The 18,059-nt window shown below is 41.4% G+C and overlaps 1 protein-coding gene across 2 annotated transcripts in view; it reads right to left on the minus strand.

Moving 5' to 3' along the window:
• Positions 1–18,059, minus strand: part of cdk6 (cyclin dependent kinase 6) — a 219,962-nt gene that overhangs the window by 200,974 nt on the left and 929 nt on the right. For both annotated transcript variants that reach the window (XM_061983240.2, XM_061983239.2), the window contains exon 2: positions 17,359–17,714. In XM_061983240.2, coding sequence (XP_061839224.1) covers positions 17,359–17,582 — 224 coding nt within the window. In that variant the 5' untranslated portion in view covers positions 17,583–17,714. The remainder of the gene's footprint in view (positions 1–17,358; positions 17,715–18,059) is intronic.

Raw genomic sequence — 18,059 nt, forward strand, 5'->3', positions numbered from 1 at the left:
GAAAGCTCCAAAAACGAATTCAAACCACAAAATAAAATAAATAAATCAACACAAAAATGGGTCACATATGCATGTACAGTAGATGGCAGTATTGTCCTGTTTAAAAGGGTCACAACATTGCTGTTTACGGCAGACGAACTGCTTTACGTAGACGAAATGCTGTTGTTGTGTGTTGTTACCGCGCTGGGAGGACGTTAATGAAACTGCCGTACAATAAACCCACATAAGAAACCAAGAACTCGCCCTCGATCATTAGCTGTTTATATGGTGGGAAAGCGGACATGTGAACAGGTATTGTCAACACGTCACTCAGGTCCGCATGGAGCTGGAGGGGGCGTGGCCTCCAGCTCCGCCTGAATTTCGGGAGATTTTCGGGAGAAAATTTGTCCCGGGAGGTTTTCGGGAGAGGCGCTGAATTTCGGGAGTCTCCCGGAAAATCCGGGAGGGTTGGCAAGTATGCTTATATTTACATACTGTAAATATAAGTGCTTATTATATTTGAACAGAAGTGTAGATAGACACATAAGGTAAAGTAACAAATATAGTAGATTTACAATAGTGTTGAGAAAATAATACAACTGGAAATCACCTAACATGTTACAGCATACGTCAGTAGCCAAATTAGGAGCCTTTTTAACACATTTTAAAATGGTTCCATTATCATTTATATATTGAATAATATATTGTGATATCTATTGTTATTGCAGGAGGCTCCAACATAGAGGTTAGGCCAGTGGTTCTTTACCTTGTTGGAGGTAGCGAACCCCACCAGTTTCATATGCGCATTCATCGAACCCTTCTATAGTGAAAAATAAAATATTTTTTTTCAATTTCAAGACAAAGTTATATGTTTTTGGTAACACTTTAGTATGGGGAACATATTCTAAGTAACAAAGACTTAATTTAGAGTTATTTGGACACGAGGGGAACATATTCTAAGTAACAAAGACTTAATTTGGAGTTATTTGGTTAGGGTTAGGGTTAGAGGGTTAGGGCTAGGGTTAGAGGGTTAGGGCTAGAGTTAGAGGGTTAGGGTTATAATAAGGCCATACCGAATAAGGCATTAATAAGTACTTGATAATGACTAGTTAAGAGCCAATATGTTACTAATTTGCATGTTAATAAGCAACTAATTAATGGTGAATATGTTCCCCATACTAAAGTGTTACCATGTTTTATTACTGGTGCACAAAATGAACCGTGCATGAACATCACCTTGTTCAAAGAACAAAACCAACACAGTGCATAAACTCACAACAAATTACACACCTGCAAATCAGTCTGACTTCTGCTGTTGCCGTATCCGTAATACGCCGATAGGGATAAGTTTGTATTTACACGATGAGTCGGGTGTGTCTTGACCTCCGCCGAACCCCTGAGCCCGACTCACCGAACCCCTAGGGTTTGATCGAACCCAGGTTAAGAACCACTGGGTTAGGCCATATCGTCCATCCCTAATTAATACCGTTAATTGTTAAAATGGCCTCAGATTATGCAATTTGGTCAAATATTGTTCATACTCTGGACACATTTTTTTATTTAAAGTTCATTATTATTTGGTGAATTGGTATGTTTTAGTTGGAAATGACAGAAAAGGTGGCAGGAAAACTGTAAGACAGTGTAAATGATGTATGCTAACCCAGCTCTATACTCTCGGCAGGGTCCTTGAGGGTGCTTGGGAGTTTGCCCAACCAGTCTACATGTGCTTTGTGGACTTGGAGAAGGCATTCGACCGTGTCCCTCGGGAAGTCCTGTGGGGAGTGCTCAGAGAGTATGGGGTATCGGACTGTCTGATTTTGGCGGTCCACTCCCTGTATGATCAGTGTCAGAGCTTGGTCCGCATTGCCGGCAGTAAGTCGGACACGTTTCCAGTGAGGGTTGGACTCCGCCAAGGCTGCCCTTTGTCACCGATTCTGTTCATAACTTTTATGGACAGAATTTCTAGGCGCAGTCAGGGCGTTGAGGGGATCTGGTTTGGTGGCTGCAGGATTAGGTCTCTGCTTTTTGCAGATGATGTGGTCCTGATGGCTTCATCTGGCCAGGATCTCCAGCTCTCGCTGGATCGGTTCGCAGCAGAGTGTGAAGCGACTGGGATGAGAATCAGCACCTCCAAGTCCGAGTCCATGGTTCTCGCCCGGAAAAGGGTGGAATGCCATCTTCGGGTTGGGGAGGAGACCCTGCCCCAAGTGGAGGAGTTCAAGTACCTCGGAATCTTGTTCACGAGTGAGGGAAGAGTGGATCGGGAGATCGACAGGCGGATCGGTGCGGCGTCTTCAGTAATGCGGACGCTGTATCGATCCGTTGTGGTGAAAAAGGAGCTGAGCCGGAAGGCAAAGCTCTCAATTTACCGGTCGATCTACGTTCCCATCCTCACCTATGGTCATGAGCTTTGGGTTATGACCGAAAGGACAAGATCACGGGTACAAGCGGCCGAAATGAGTTTCCTCCGCCGGGTGGCGGGGCTCTCCCTTAGAGATAGGGTGAGAAGCTCTCTCATCCGGGGGGAGCTCAAAGTAAAGCCGCTGCTCCTCCACATCGAGAGGAGCCAGATGAGGTGGTTCGGGCATCTGGTCAGGATGCCACCCGATCGCCTCCCTCGGGAGGTGTTTAGGGCACGTCCGACCGGTAGGAGGCCACGGGGAAGACCCAGGACACGTTGGGAAGACTATGTCTCCCGGCTGGCCTGGGAGCGCCTCGGGATCCCCCGGGAGGAGCTGGACGAAGTGGCTGGGGAGAGGGAAGTCTGGGCTTCCCTGCTTAGGCTGCTGCCCCCGCGACCCGACCTCGGATAAGCGGAAGAAGATGGATGGATGGATTATTTGGTGAATTGGTATGTTTTAGTTGGAAATGACATAAAAGGTGGCAGGAAAACTGTAAGACAGTGTAAATGATGCATGCTAATAGTTAATACAGGCATTGGTCGAAGACTTTCTTCGAAGAAACAAATTGAAAGAAAATTCCAAAGTCAAAACCCACAGCAAAGTACATTCTTGCCCGCAATAAAAACAGACAAGTCAATTAATTCATGCGATGGCTTGAATACTGACGAGTGGTAGCAGCCACAATTTGTCCCGGCCAGCAAGCGTGTACATCAATATTCCTAACACAACTTCTTACATTCTTAAAGAAAACTGACCTGAGGGAGTTAACTTCTTGAAAACAGGCAGGCGTTTGATAGAAATATCATTTGAAATGAGAGCCAATAATAGTTTCTGCTTTTGTTTCTTACTTTATTTAGATCCTGCAACATCGCGTGGACATCGGGGGGGAAGTACTTCTGGATTGGCAGACCGGGGTGGTGGTTCCTCCCTTTAAGAAAGGGGAACCGGAGGGTGTGTTCCAACTATCGTGGGATCACACTCCTCAGCCTTCCCGGTAAGGTCTATTCAGGTGTACTGGAAAGGAGGCTACGCCGGATAGTCGAACCTCGGATTCAGGAGGAACAGTGTGGTTTTCGTCCTGGTCGTGGAACTGTGGACCAGCTCTATACTCTGGGCAGGGTCCTTGAGGGTGCATGGGAGTTTGCCCAACCAGTCTACATGTGCTTTGTGGACTTGGAGAAGGCATTCGACCGTGTGGGGAGTGCTCAGAGAGTATGGGGTATCGGACTGTCTGATTGTGTCAGATCAGTGTCAGAGCTTGGTCCGCATTACCGGCAGTAAGTCAAACCCGTTTCCAGTGAGGGTTGGACTCCGCCAAGGCTGCCCTTTGTCACCGATTCTGTTTACAACTTTTATGGACAGAATTTCTAGGCGCAGTCAGGACATTGAGGGGATCCGGTTTGGTGGCTGCAGGATTAGGTCTCTGCTTTTTGTAGATGATGTGGTCCTGATGGCTTCATCTGGCCAGGATCTTCAGCTCTCACTAGATCGGTTCACAGCCGAGTGTGAAGCGACTGGGATGAGAATCGGCACCTCCAAGTCCGAGTCCATGGTTCTCGCCCGGAAAAGGGTGGAGTGCCATCTCCGGGTTGGGGAGGAGATCTTTCCCCAAGTGGAGGAGTTCAAGTACCCCGGAGTCTTGTTCACGAGTGAGGGAAAAGTGGATGGTGAGATCGACAGACGGATCGGTGCGGCGTTTTCAGTAATGCGGACGCTGTATCGATCCGTTGTGGTGAAGAAGGAGCTGAGCCGGAAGGCAAAGCTCTCAATTTACCGGTCGATCTATGTTCCCATCCTCACCTATGGTCATGAGCTTTGGGTTATGACCGAAAGGACAAGAAATGAGGGGCTCTCCCTTAGAAATAGGGTGAGAAGCTCTGTCATTCGGGGGGAGCTCAAAGTAAAGCCGCTTCTCCTCCACGTGGAGAGGAGCCAGATGACATTGTCTAAAGAAAACGCAATTGGTAGGAACTACTTTTGCTTCTGCCTCGTTTAGGTACGAAGCGCAGCGGTTTGTTTATTTAAGAAAATTAGTGGCAATTAAAATGAGTCGTTCAGTATTATAAAACCGCAAGTCTACGTATCATTTTACTGTATGCTATTTGGAGACGCTACAAATATACAGTAAATAAGCTAACTTACTCACTTGTTTTGCACTTGAAATACACTACTTTTTACATTTTACCAGACACATTAGGTCGGTCCTTCTTAAAGAGTGGGTCGGGGCCCCCTCGCGGAGCACCTGTAACTTAACTTTATGCTCATTGACGCCCACATTTTGATAAGTCAGCACAAACTGTTTTATTCATTTTTGTTTTGTAGGTTAAAGTGTTTGATATATTGCTGCTGATCAATTAGAATTTATTATTAGTTATTGACTTTATCTCATGTCATTTTTCAGTATCAGATGGTTTAAGTCAGTCGAAAAATGTTTTATAGTTTAAGGATGTTGTTTAATGTGGAGTGATGCACTTTAAATATTTTCTATTCCAGACTGAAAACAATTAACTGTTCAAAGTTGATCTGTATTTAATTGGTTTGTTTTCTTTAAAGTTAATAAGGATACAATGCAGAGGTGTACTTAGAACAATTTTATAGTGAAATGATACCCGTTATAGTCGAGGCGGCGAGTGGGGATGTTTTCTTCTACCTAGGGGTGATAGCATGCTAGCAAGCTAACTTTAGCATGCTAACTTTTTCATCTAATTGTACTCTTTTTTTTTTCTTTCTATTTCCACCTTAGAGTCATATAACTTGCTAACATGCTAACGTTAGTACACATGCTAAATGTTAGCAAGTTTATGTAAGCATGCTAACGTTTTAGGCTAGTTGATATTGTTACACCACAATCATGTGCTTTCGTCTGATCATAATTGTGATCATTTATTATTAATTATTGACTTTATTTTTCAGTATTAAATGGTTCAAGTCAGTCAAAAAATGTTTATAGTTTAAGGATTTGTTTTAAATGTAAAGTGATGCACTTTAAATATTTTCTAATCCAAATCAAAAACAATTAAGAAACAGTTCAAAGTTGGTCTGTATTTAATTGTTTTGTTTTCTTTAAAGTTAATAAGGATACAATGTTATGCAGAGGTGTACTTAGAGCAATTTTATAGTAAAGTGATACCGGTTAATTGGGGATGTTTTCTTCTACCTAACAGAAAATAATTGATTAGCACTGCATTGGGTATATTTGCACAAAGTATCGGTGTCGGATCAGTATCGCTGCTACCAGCCTCGATATCCAATAGGAATTCAAATCAGTGGTATCGCTCATCACTATCAGTCACAGACTCGAAAAGCTTTTCATTTATTGTTGTTTTCCCCAAGATGGCACCGCTATGGTGGTTGCTGGTTGCAGGAGTTCCGCGCTTTTGTGTTCTTGATGTTTTGCCTTTTGGTTCGAGCCCCTTTGGGACTGCGCAACAAAGGGTGGCGCTTTTGGTGATTTTTTTTGTGAACTTTTGGATCTGCCTGGCGGAGCCTTTTGGCCACGTTTGCACCGGTGACCTGTTTTTTTGGTTTTTTTTTACCATACAGCAGTTCGTGTGAAGAGACCCGAAGGAGATGCGGAAGAAGAGACGGGGCTGCCGAGCTAACGTTGAGCAACGGGATGGATTTTCGCTCAATCTGACGTTGGCCGGGAGCTAGTGGGCAGCCTAGGATACAGTTGGCTCTCTAAGATTGTCATTGGCTGCACGGTCTTCAACTTTCCCATTTAAAACGCTGCAAAAATCGCCTTTTAAAAGGGGAACATTATCACAATTTCAGAATTGTTAAAACCATTAAAAATCAGTTCCCAGTGGCTTATTTTATTTTTCGAAGTTTTTTTCAAAATTTTACCCATCACGCAATATCCCTAAAAAAGCTTCAAAGTGCCTGATTTTAACCGTCGTTATATACACCCGTCCATTTTCCTGTGACGTCACATAGTGATGCCAACACAAACAAACATGGCGCATAGAACAGCAAGCTATAGCGACATTAGCTCGGATTCAGACTCGGATTTCAGCGGCTTAAGCGATTCAACAGATTGCACATGTATTGAAACAGATGGTTGTAGTGTGGAGGCAGGTAGCGAAAACAAAATTGAAGAAGAAACTAAAGCTATTGAGCCATATCGGTTTGAACCGTATGCAAGCGAAACCGACGAAAACGACACGACAGCCAGCGACGATGAATTCGGCGATCGCCTTCTAACCAACGATTGGTATGTGTTTGTTTGGCATTAAAGGAAACTAACAACTATGAACTAGGTTTACAGCATATGAAATACATTTGGCAACAACATGCACTTTGAGAGTGCAGACAGCCCAATTTTCATCAATTAATATATTCTGTAGACATACCCTCATGTCAGCAGGCCAGGGAAGCTAGGGTCGATATTCTTCTCTTGATCATCTTCGGGACGGTGTGAGCCAAGACATCCAGGGGGTTTAGCTCGCTCGTCTGCGGGAACAAACTGCCGCCATTGCTTGCCGTGCTAGCGAGGTCCTTTGTCCCTGAATTGCTCACACACTCCGGCAGATTCAATGGGGGTCTGGCGGCAGATTTCTTTGACTTTATCGTTGGAAATGCATCTGCTTTGAGTGTCGCAGGATATCCACACATTCTTGCCATCTCTGTCGTAGCATAGCTTTCGTCGGTAAAGTGTGCGGAACAAACGTCCAATTTCTTGCCACTTTGGCATCTTTGGGCCACTGGTGCAACTTGAATCCGTCCCTGTTGGTGTTGTTACACCCTCCGACAACACACCGACGAGGCATGATGTCTCCAAGGTACGGAAAACAGTCGAAAAAAACGGAAAATAACAGAGCTGATTTGACTCGGTGTTTGAGAAAATGACGGATTGCTTCCCGAGAGCGAATAATAGAAAGGCGTTTAATTCGCCAAAATTCACCCATTTAGAGTTCGGAATTCGGTTGAAAAAATATATGGTCTTTTTTCTGCAACATCAAGGTATATATTGACGCTTACATAGGTCTGGTGATAATGTTCCCCTTTAAGCACCTAATATCTTATTATCACGTTAAATATAACAATAGCGATGTTTTAATGCTATGGTCTCTTGGTTGCTTTGTTGGGTCTGTTCTGGTCTCTGGAAACGGGAGCCCACACCGCGAGCAGACAATAGCATATGTTGAAATTGTGTTTGGGTCATACCTGCCAACTTTTGAAATCAGAAAAACCTAGTAGCCAGGGTCCAGGGGCCGCAGGCCCCGGTAGGTCCAGGACAAAGTCCTGGTGGGGGGTTCAGGCTTCGCCCCCCGACGCAAAATGATTATTAGCATTCAGACAGGTTAAAATGTTGCTAAAACCATCACTTTTCTATCAGTCACAGTGACTTTTCAAAACAAAAATATTACAGCAAAAATCATATGGGTTGATTGACATGTTTATTCTGTAAGCTAACTTCAATAGTTTGAAATTATTTTGACAGTTAATGCCAGTTATCCTGTCAACCTTTCACAAGACTTCAATTTGTTCATTGAAAGTATAAACAGTATAAACACTTTTTACAGTAAACAAATGGTAAAACAGTACTAAACAATTCCATTAAAAAAAAAATTGGTGTCATTATTAACTTTCTGTCCAAGCTTGTATAATCTACTGCCTTGTTCAATTGTAAAAAATATTCTGTGCCTAAAATTCACATTTCTATCACAATTGTCATACTGTAAACATGGTAAGCTAACTTCATTAAAATTAATAGTCCTGTCAATAGCATGGAATTACAATTCAAATGTAGTTTTTTTGGAAGCCTTTCAAAAGAATTCAAAATATGAAAAATTAATGAAAATTAATTGAAGCCATCAGACACTTGAAAAGTGGCACATCACATCTCTAATGTAATCATTTGAACTTTTCAACAGAAATAGCACTGCAAAAATATTAAGGACATACTTCTGTATTTTGGTAGTTATGCTGTCAACATTTAACAAGATTTCTTCAACTTGGACTTGAGAGCATAAATAGTATAAACACTTTTAACAGTATAACAGTACTAAACAATTCCAATAGATAACATTGGTGTCATTACCTTTTTGTGGCTAAAATCCAAATGTATCCAAAGAATCTGTTTGGGCGACGAAAAACGTTGAAAGTTTTCCACTTGTATCGCTAGCAACGGCATTAGACTTGTGTTTTTTTGTCCCAACGTGGTCTTTTACATCGCTAATTCCTCCGTGTCCGATCGAAAAATCTTGTCTGCACAAGGTGCAATTCGCGTAGTTTTCACCCTTTTTGGAACGGATAATTATTCCCGGATAGGCTTTTGAATATTCTTCACGGAATGACTGCAGTTTTCTTTTCGGTTTAAGACTCGTTTGCGATTTTTCTCCGGCTGATTCCATGATCGTTCGCTCGTTTGGAAACAATGGCAACTGGTGCCTCGTGCTTGGCAGCGGTGCTATAAATAGCCTCGCGCGTGGCATTCGGAATGGCTCGATAGGAAGTTACGGGAAGCAGTGTCGATTGTCATTGTTGTTACGCGATTTCGTGAATAAAACTTTAAAAAAAAAAATTTTTTTTTATTAATGAAAAACCGTATTTTTTATCACTGCAACCGTAACCCGGAATAGGTTGATGAAAACCGTACTAATTACGGGAAAACCGGAGTAGTTGGCAGGTATGATGCTATGTTCTCTTGGTTGCTTTGTTGGGTCTGTTCTGGTCTCTGGAAAGGGGAGCCCACACCGCGAGCATACAATAGCATATGTTGAAATTGTGTTTGGGTTTTGTTGCTTGTCTCTGCATGGTGCAATCGTATGTGAGCAATATGTTTAATTTATTGCTAATTTTTTGGTATATAGAAATGGCGCCGCTGGAGTGGCAGCTGGTTGCATCAGCTTTTTGCTAATGTGTTCTTGTTTTTTTTACCTTATTTGTTGTGGACTTTTTGTACCTGAACTGTCCATCCATCCATTTTCTAATCGCCGGAGCCTATCCCAGCTGCATTCGGGCGTAAGGCGGGGTACACCATGGACAAGTGGCCAGCAACCACATAATTTAAGCATTGTGGGATGAATAAAGTCTATTATCTTAAGTGTGTATTGACGTAATTTTGCTCAAACTGTAAAGTATGTAATTAGGGATGTGACAATATAAAAATGTTATATTTCGGTTATTATTAAATGTGCTCAAAAAGTACCAATATACAGGTAAAAGCCAGTAAATTAGAATATTTTGAAAAACTTGATTTATTTCAGTAATTGCATTCAAAAGGTGTAACTTGTACATTATATTTATTCATTGCACACAGACTGATGCATTCAAATGTTTATTTCATTTAATTTTGATGATTTGAAGTGGCAACAAATGAAAATCCAAAATTCCATGTGTCACAAAATTAGAATATTACTTAAGGCTAATACAAAAAAGGGATTTTTAGAAATGTTGGCCAACTGAAAAGTATGAAAATGAAAAATATGAGCATGTACAATAGTCAATACTTGGTTGGAGCTCCTTTTGCCTCAATTACTGCGTTAATGCGGCGTGGCATGGAGTCGATGAGTTTCTGGCACTGCTCAGGTGTTATGAGAGCCCAGGTTGCTCTGATAGTGGCCTTCAACTCTTCTGCGTTTTTGGGTCTGGCATTCTGCATCTTCCTTTTCACAATACCCCACAGATTTTCTATGGGGCTAAGGTCAGGGGAGTTGGCGGGCCAATTTAGAACAGAAATACCATGGTCCGTAAACCAGGCACAGGTAGATTTTGCGCTGTGTGCAGGCGCCAAGTCCTGTTGGAACTTGAAATCTCCATCTCCATAGAGCAGGTCAGCAGCAGGAAGCATGAAGTGCTCTAAAACTTGCTGGTAGACGGCTGCGTTGACCCTGGATCTCAGGAAACAGAGTGGACCGACACCAGCAGATGACATGGCACCCCAAACCATCACTGATGGTGGAAACTTTACACTAGACTTCAGGCAACGTGGATCCTGTGCCTCTCCTGTCTTCCTCCAGACTCTGGGACCTCGATTTCCAAAGGAAATGCAAAATTTGCATGGTTGGGTGATGGTTTGGGGTGCCATGTCATCTGCTGGTGTCGGTCCACTCTGTTTCCTGAGATCCAGGGTCAACGCAGCCGTCTACCAGCAAGTTTTAGAGCACTTCATGCTTCCTGCTGCTGACCTGCTCTATGGAGATGGAGATTTCAAGTTCCAACAGGACTTGGCGCCTGCACACAGCGCAAAATCTACCCGTGCCTGGTTTACGGACCATGGTATTTCTGTTCTAAATTGGCCCGCCAACTCCCCTGACCTTAGCCCCATAGAAAATCTGTGGGGTATTGTGAAAAGGAAGATGCAGAATGCCAGACCCAAAAACGCAGAAGAGTTGAAGGCCACTATCAGAGCAACCTGGGCTCTCATAACACCTGAGCAGTGCCAGAAACTCATCGACTCCATGCCACGCCGCATTAACGCAGTAATTGAGGCAAAAGGAGCTCCAACCAAGTATTGAGTATTGTACATGCTCATATTTTTCATTTTCATACTTTTCAGTTGGCCAACATTTCTAAAAATCCCTTTTTTGTATTAGCCTTAAGTAATATTCTAATTTTGTGACACACGGAATTTTGGATTTTCATTTGTTGCCACTTCAAATCATCAAAATTAAATGAAATAAACATTTGAATGCATCAGTCTGTGTGCAATGAATAAATATAATGTACAAGTTACACCTTTTGAATGCAATTACTGAAATAAATCAAGTTTTTCAAAATATTCTAATTTACTGGCTTTTACCTGTACACACTAAAATATTTTAACCTTTTTTTTTTTTTTTTTTTTTATAAATAACTAAACCAAATAGACACACAATATACTTTCTTGGTAGAGGAAACTGAATATTTCTCTGGCTTCATAATAGCAATGTTATTTTCATCTGTGTGTTTAAATATGTTTATCTTCTTCCTTTTTAATTTTGTATACGTTTTAGAATGTTCTTTTTTTTTAATAAAGGATGATCACTTTTGCCGCACTTCCTTTTTATGTGGCGTCACGCAAGTTCACTTCCTGTTGAACACACCTCCGATCACTTTGTGCTAAGACACCACATTTTTGATGTTGACTGTGAATATTGTATCTTAGTTGTGGATGTGTTCATACAAGTTTACATTGTGCTATTATATTTATTTTTTTAAACATTTGTTTATAGGATTTTGGACATACACAGTCCAGAAATACAATTAAGCACATGTCAAATGTTATTTTTGTTCTTGGATGGCAACATATGTTGCTCCAAAACCTGTATGTACCTTTCAGCATTAATGGTACCTTCACAGATGTGTAAGTTACCCATGTCTTGGGCACTAATACACCCCCATACCATCACAGATACTGGCTTTTCAACTTTGCGCCTATAACAATCCGGATTATTCTTTTCCTCTTTGGTCCGGAGGACACGACGTCCACAGTTTCCAAAAAAATTTGAAATGTGGACTCGTCAGACCACAGAACACTTTTCCACTTTGTATCAGTCCATCTTAGATGAGCTCAGTCCCAGCGAAGCCGACGGCGTTTCTGGGTGTTGTTGATAAACGGTTTTCGCCTTGCATAGGAGAGTTTTAACTTGCACTTACAGATGTAGCGACCAACTGTAGTTACTGACAGTGGGTTTCTGAAGTGTTCCTGAGCCCATGTGGTGATATCCTTTACACACCGATGTCGCTTGTTGATGCAGTACAGCCTGAGGGATCGAAGGTCACGGGCTTAGCTGCTTACGTGCAGTGATTTCTCCAGATTCTCTGAACCCTTTGATGATATTACGGAGCGTAGATGGTGAAATCCCCAAATTCCTTGCAATAGCTGGTTGAGAAAGGTTTTTCTTAAACTGTTCAACAATTTGCTCACGCATTTGTTGACAAAGTGGTGACCCTCGCCCCATCCTTGTTTGTGAATGACTGAGCATTTCATGGAATCTACTTTTATACCCAATCATGGCACCCACCTGTTCCCAATTTGCCTGCACACCTGTGGGATGTTCCAAATAAGTGTTTGATGAGCATTCCTCAACTTTATCAGTATTTATTGCCACCTTTCCCAACTTCTTTGTCACGTGTTGCTGGCATCAAATTCTAAAGTTAATGATTATTTGCACAAAAAAAAATAAAGTTTATGAGTTTGAACATCAAATATGTTGTCTTTGTAGCATATTCAACTGAATATGGGTTGAAAAGGATTTGCAAATCATTGTATTCCGTTTATATTTACATCTAACACAATTTCCCAACTCATATGGAAACGGGGTTTGTATATACATATACAGTACAGGCCAAAAGTTAGGGAACACCTTTTCATTCAATGCTTTATTTACATTGTAGATTGTCACATCAAAACTATGAATGAACACATGTGGAGTTATGTACTTAACAAAAAACGGTGAAATAACTGAAAATATGTTTTATATACTAGTTTCTTCCAAATAGCCAACCTTTGCTCTGATTACTGCTTTGCACACTCTCCATGAGCTTCAAGAGGTAGTCACCTGAAATGGTTTTCACTTCGCAGGTGTGCTTGAAGCTCATGAGAGAGAATGCCAAGAGTGTGCAAAGCAGTAATCAGAGCAAAGGGTGGCTATTTTGTTGAGTACTTAACTCCACATGTAGTTTCATAGTTTTGATGTGACAATCAACAATGTAAATATCGTATATTTCGCAGTTTTTTTTCATAGTTTGGCTGGGGGTGCGACTTATACTCAGGAGCGACTTATGTGTGAAACGATTAACACATTAGCGTAAAATATCAAATAATATTATTTATCTCATTCACGTAAGAGACTAGACGTATAAGATTTCATGGGATTTAGCGATTAGGAGTGACAGATTGTTTGGTAAACGTATAGTAGTGATGGGTCCGGCAACACCGATGCATCGGCGCATGCGTCGAGCTCATAGGGCGAAACCCTGTGTCGGTGCGCGTACCGCTTTTAGAAAGTCACGTGACCGATCATGAGCTGTTTTGGTCACGTGACCGATACGCCAACTGTGTCGCACTGACGCCTCCTCTGTGCCCTGTGAGCGGCTCTTTTCTACAGCCGGAGAAATAATAACTAAGAAGAGAAAGCGTCTAAAATTGAATACGTTGGAAAAACTGTTGTTTTTTTAAATAAAAATGTGTAAAAAAAATAATAATAATAATAATTTCCAGGTCCACAAGCATCCTCATTCACAACACGTTCTCTTAGATTTCCATGTTATGATACATGTTCACATTATTTATTGACTGTATCTAAAAAAGACAAAACATATATTTTTATTTAAATGAAGTTATGAAATAATCCGAAATGAAATACAATGACTTGGTTTATATTATACTAGGTCAGTGGTTCCCAACCTTTTTTCAGCAATGTGAATTTTTTTTAAATTCAAGTACCGTATTTTCCGCACTATTAGCCGCACCTAAAAACCACAAATTTACTCAAAAGCTGACAGTGCGGCTTATAACCCGGTGCGCTTTATATATGGATTAATATTAAGATTCATTTTCATAAAGTTTAGGTCTCGCAACTACGGTAAACAGCCGCCATCTTTTTTCCCCGTAGAAGAGGAAGTGCTTCTTCTTCTACGCAAGCAACCGCCAAGGTAAGCACCCGCCCCCATAGAACAGGAAGCGCTTCTTCTTCTACTGTAAGCAACCACCCGCCCGCGTAGAAGAAGAAGAAGCGCGCGGATATTACGTTTCATTTCCTTTGTGTGTTTACATCTGTAAAGACCACAAAATGGCTCCTACTAAGCGACAGGTTTCCGGTTCATGAAAAGACGCAATCTCTCCATCCGCACACGGACTACTATTTCACAGCAACTGCCTAAAGACTTTCAAGAAAAGCTGGCTACTTTCCGTGCATATTGTAAAAACAAGATAGCTGAAAAAAAGATCCGGCCAGAGAACATTATCAACATGGACGAGGTTCCACTGACTTTTGATATTCCTGTGAACCGCACTGTGGATACAACGGGAGCACGTACGGTGAATATTCGCACCACAGGGAATGAGAAGTCATCCTTCACTGTGGTTCTAGCTTGCCATGCTAATGGCCAGAAACTTCCACCCATGGTGATATTCAAAAGGAAGACCTTGCCAAAAGAGACCTTTCCAGCCGGCGTCATCATAAAAGCTAACTCGAAGGGATGGATGGATGAAGAAAAGATGAGCGAGTGGTTAAGGGAAGTTTACGCGAAGAGGCCGGGTGGCTTTTTTCACGCAGCTCCGTCCATGTTGATATACGACTCCATGCGCGCCCACATCACGCTGGTTTTTAATATATTATTAAAGTTTGACTGACCTATCTGACTGTTTTTTGACATTCCTTTAGCGCAGTTAGATGCGGCTTATAACACGGGGCGGCTTATAGGTGGACAAAGTTTTGAAATATGCCGTTCATTGAAGGCGCGGCTTATAACCCAGGGCGCCTTATGGTGCGGAAAATACGGTACCCCCTAATCAGAGCAAAGCATTTTTGGTTGAAAAAAAAAAAGATGAAGTAAAATACAGCACTATGTCATCAGTTTCTGATTTATTAAATTGTATAACAGTGCAAAAATATTGCTCATTTGTAGTGGTCTTTCTTGAACTATTTGGAAAAAAAGATATAAAAATAGCTAAAAACTTGTTGAAAAATAAACAAGTGATTCAATTATAAATAAAGATTTCTACACATAGAAGTAATCATCAACTTAAAGTGCCCTCTTTGGGGATTGTATTAGAGCTCCATCTGGATTCATGAACTTAATTCTAAACATTTCTTCACACAAAAAAAAAATCTTTAACATCAATATTTATGGAACATGTCCACAAAAAAATCTAGCTGTCAACACTGAATATTGCATTGTTGCATTTCTTTTCACAGTTCTTTTTGACAGACATTTTAGTGACAAACCTGAACTTGTGCTTCACGGAGTTTAGGAACTTACATTCATATTTTGTTGAAGTATTATTCAATAAATATATTTATAAAGGATTTTTGAATGGTTGCTATTTTTAGAATATTTTTTAAAAATCTCACGTATCCCTTGGCATACCTTCAAGTACCCCCAGGGGTACGCGTACCCCCATTTGAGAACCACTGTACTAGGTCATAAAATCAGTGTCAGTTGAGTCGGTCCATAGGTTGCCTGTAGGGATTTTTAATGTCCAGCAGATGTCAGTATTTAGTGACACAGTATCGACACAGTATCAATACAGTTTTGCAATGTGTTGAAACGCTTCATGACGCCTCATCAACCCATCACTAGTAGATAGGTTATAGCTGCATCGCTCGCGGCTCGTCATATATTTAACGTTAATCCGTGATTTCACCGAGCGTTTCACTGACGGTGAGCAGCCTGACGCTGCTTCATTAACACCGCCGCTGTTTGACTCGTGGCCCGGGGCAGACGCACGTAGTAACAGTCACGTGTTACAATACCAACGAGCTAACATGTCCAGGTTATAACCATGTTGTCAATAAACACACATGGACTGAAGCTAAATTGTCCACTGTCCACTGCAGCATGTGAATGCAATGAAAAGAATAAAATCTGAGCCAACCAGCTGTTAAAATGTTGTCCAGGTTAATGTTTTGGCCATTAAAGGCCCTTCATTTCAAGATTTCAACTGTGATCGGGCTTTAAACAGGTGGCTGACCTGTTCAGATGAGTGTAACAGCTACTGGTCAAATAATGTGAAATAGCATTTAATTTTACATGTATGCAATGCCATTTAAATGTAATTATAGATAATAATAATAATAAATACTGTGTAGTGTTGTAAATAGTCAACGGGAAGGATTTTAGTAAGATATAAGCCATGAGCACTACACAGCCAGAAAAAAACCTAGGCAGGACAAGTAAAAATATTGGGGCAAGTAGATTTGAGAAGTCGGGCAAGTAGAAAAAACCTTAACGTTGAACCATGCATGTGTTGAGCTGCTGCCGCTTAAGGTTAGACGGCACTGTACATAGAGCGGTTCTGCTCGTTAGTAATAAATTCTAATGTTGGATGTTCACTCCTTCACACAGATGAGTATAGAAAAATATTTTCAACGGCCGAAAAGGGCTCGCTTGGAGAGGAGGTAGGCCTACAGTCCGGACCACAGGTGCGACCTGTTCAGCAGCAGCAGGAGGAGGAAGAGGAGGTTGACTGACTGTGGCAGGACACCTCTGCCTCTGTTTCACTTCATGTTGCTGGTAAATAATATGGTTGTAGTAGTAGGCTAAAGTTAAATTATTTAGTATTCACTAATTAAAGGGGCAGAGCTTTAAGAGACATTTTAGCTTTTATATTTTATAAGATATATTTTTTGTAAGAACCACAATTAATAAATATATTTCAATGAATCACTAATTGTTCAAATCTGTATATAAATATGTACATAAAATGTTGTAATTATATTCCAACTCCGCGTTCTTCTTGGTCATCGCCGCTGCCGCCCCCCCCCCGACCACACCACCACAAATAGATGCCTGTCCTGTGGGAAACACTGAGTTTTGCAATGTGTCGAAACGCTTCATGAGGCCTCATCAACCCATCACTAACGTATAGCATGTTCTATATGTTAACATACCAGTTGGTTATTTATGCCTCATATAACGTACACTTATTCAGCCTGTTGTTCACTATTCTTTATTTATTTTAAATTGCCTTTCAAATGTCTATTCTTGCTGTTGTCTTTTATCAAATACATTTCCCCAAAAAATGCGACTTATACTCCAGTGCGACTTATATATGTTTTTTCCCTTCTTCATTATGCGTTTCCTTGGTTTTGTGTTTTCATAACACTTTACTGTATGTGTGTATGCATGCATATATACTTCATTTTTTCTTTCTCTACTGACCCTTTGAAATGTGTCTTCGTGGTGTTTGTGATGTTTTTGTGGACATTTGCATTGCAACATTTCAACGTACACTGCTGTACATGTGTTGTCAAAATTGAAAATCCTAAATAAATAAATGCAATAGTGCAGGTTATTGTTTAGGGCGCATGCGCGTCTCACTCACCTGACAACATTGGGATGCTCAAAGGCCTCAAGCTGCCTCAGTACCGCCACCTCCCGGATGGTGGAGAGCGGCATCCCCTCTTCCTCCGTCTGAACGCGAACTCTCTTCAGGGCCACGAAGCGTCCCCCGTTTTTCAAATCTCTCGCCTTGTACACTTTCCCGTAGGCTCCTTCTCCGATCTCGGCCACGGGCTCGTACTGCGTGCCGACGGCTTCTTTGTCCATTTTTTTTTTTTTTTTGCTGATTTCTTTTCCCTCGTCGAAGAATATAAATGCAGGGGATTCCCAGCGAGGGTGACGGGAGCCAATCTTCCTCACCGAGCCATGGTCAGAGAACGAAGTTGTCCGTCGCCATGCCTAGATGACAAGACACAGGGATGGAGGACGTCATCTTAGTCCGCTTTTACACGACTGTCATCATGTTTTAGTCCGACTATCAATACAAACGCCTCGCTTCTGCTGCTACGGCTTTGCCTCCCGACTTCTTCCACTCCTCCTCCTTCCCCGGTTACGTTTAACTAAGTCTTCCTCCTTTTTACAAAATAATTAGACTTTATCATTAGCATGTTTAAGCTAAAAAAAAAAAAGACAAGTCTGGTGCGTTCAAGGACGCAACGCGCATGCAAATACTCCAAAAAAAAAAAGTCTTAAAAAGTAAATTAAGCACAATTTCTAAAAAAGAAAACTTATTCAAAACTCGTT

This window comes from Nerophis lumbriciformis, linkage group LG21 (assembly GCF_033978685.3).
Source record: "Nerophis lumbriciformis linkage group LG21, RoL_Nlum_v2.1, whole genome shotgun sequence".
NCBI lineage: Eukaryota > Metazoa > Chordata > Actinopteri > Syngnathiformes > Syngnathidae > Nerophis > Nerophis lumbriciformis.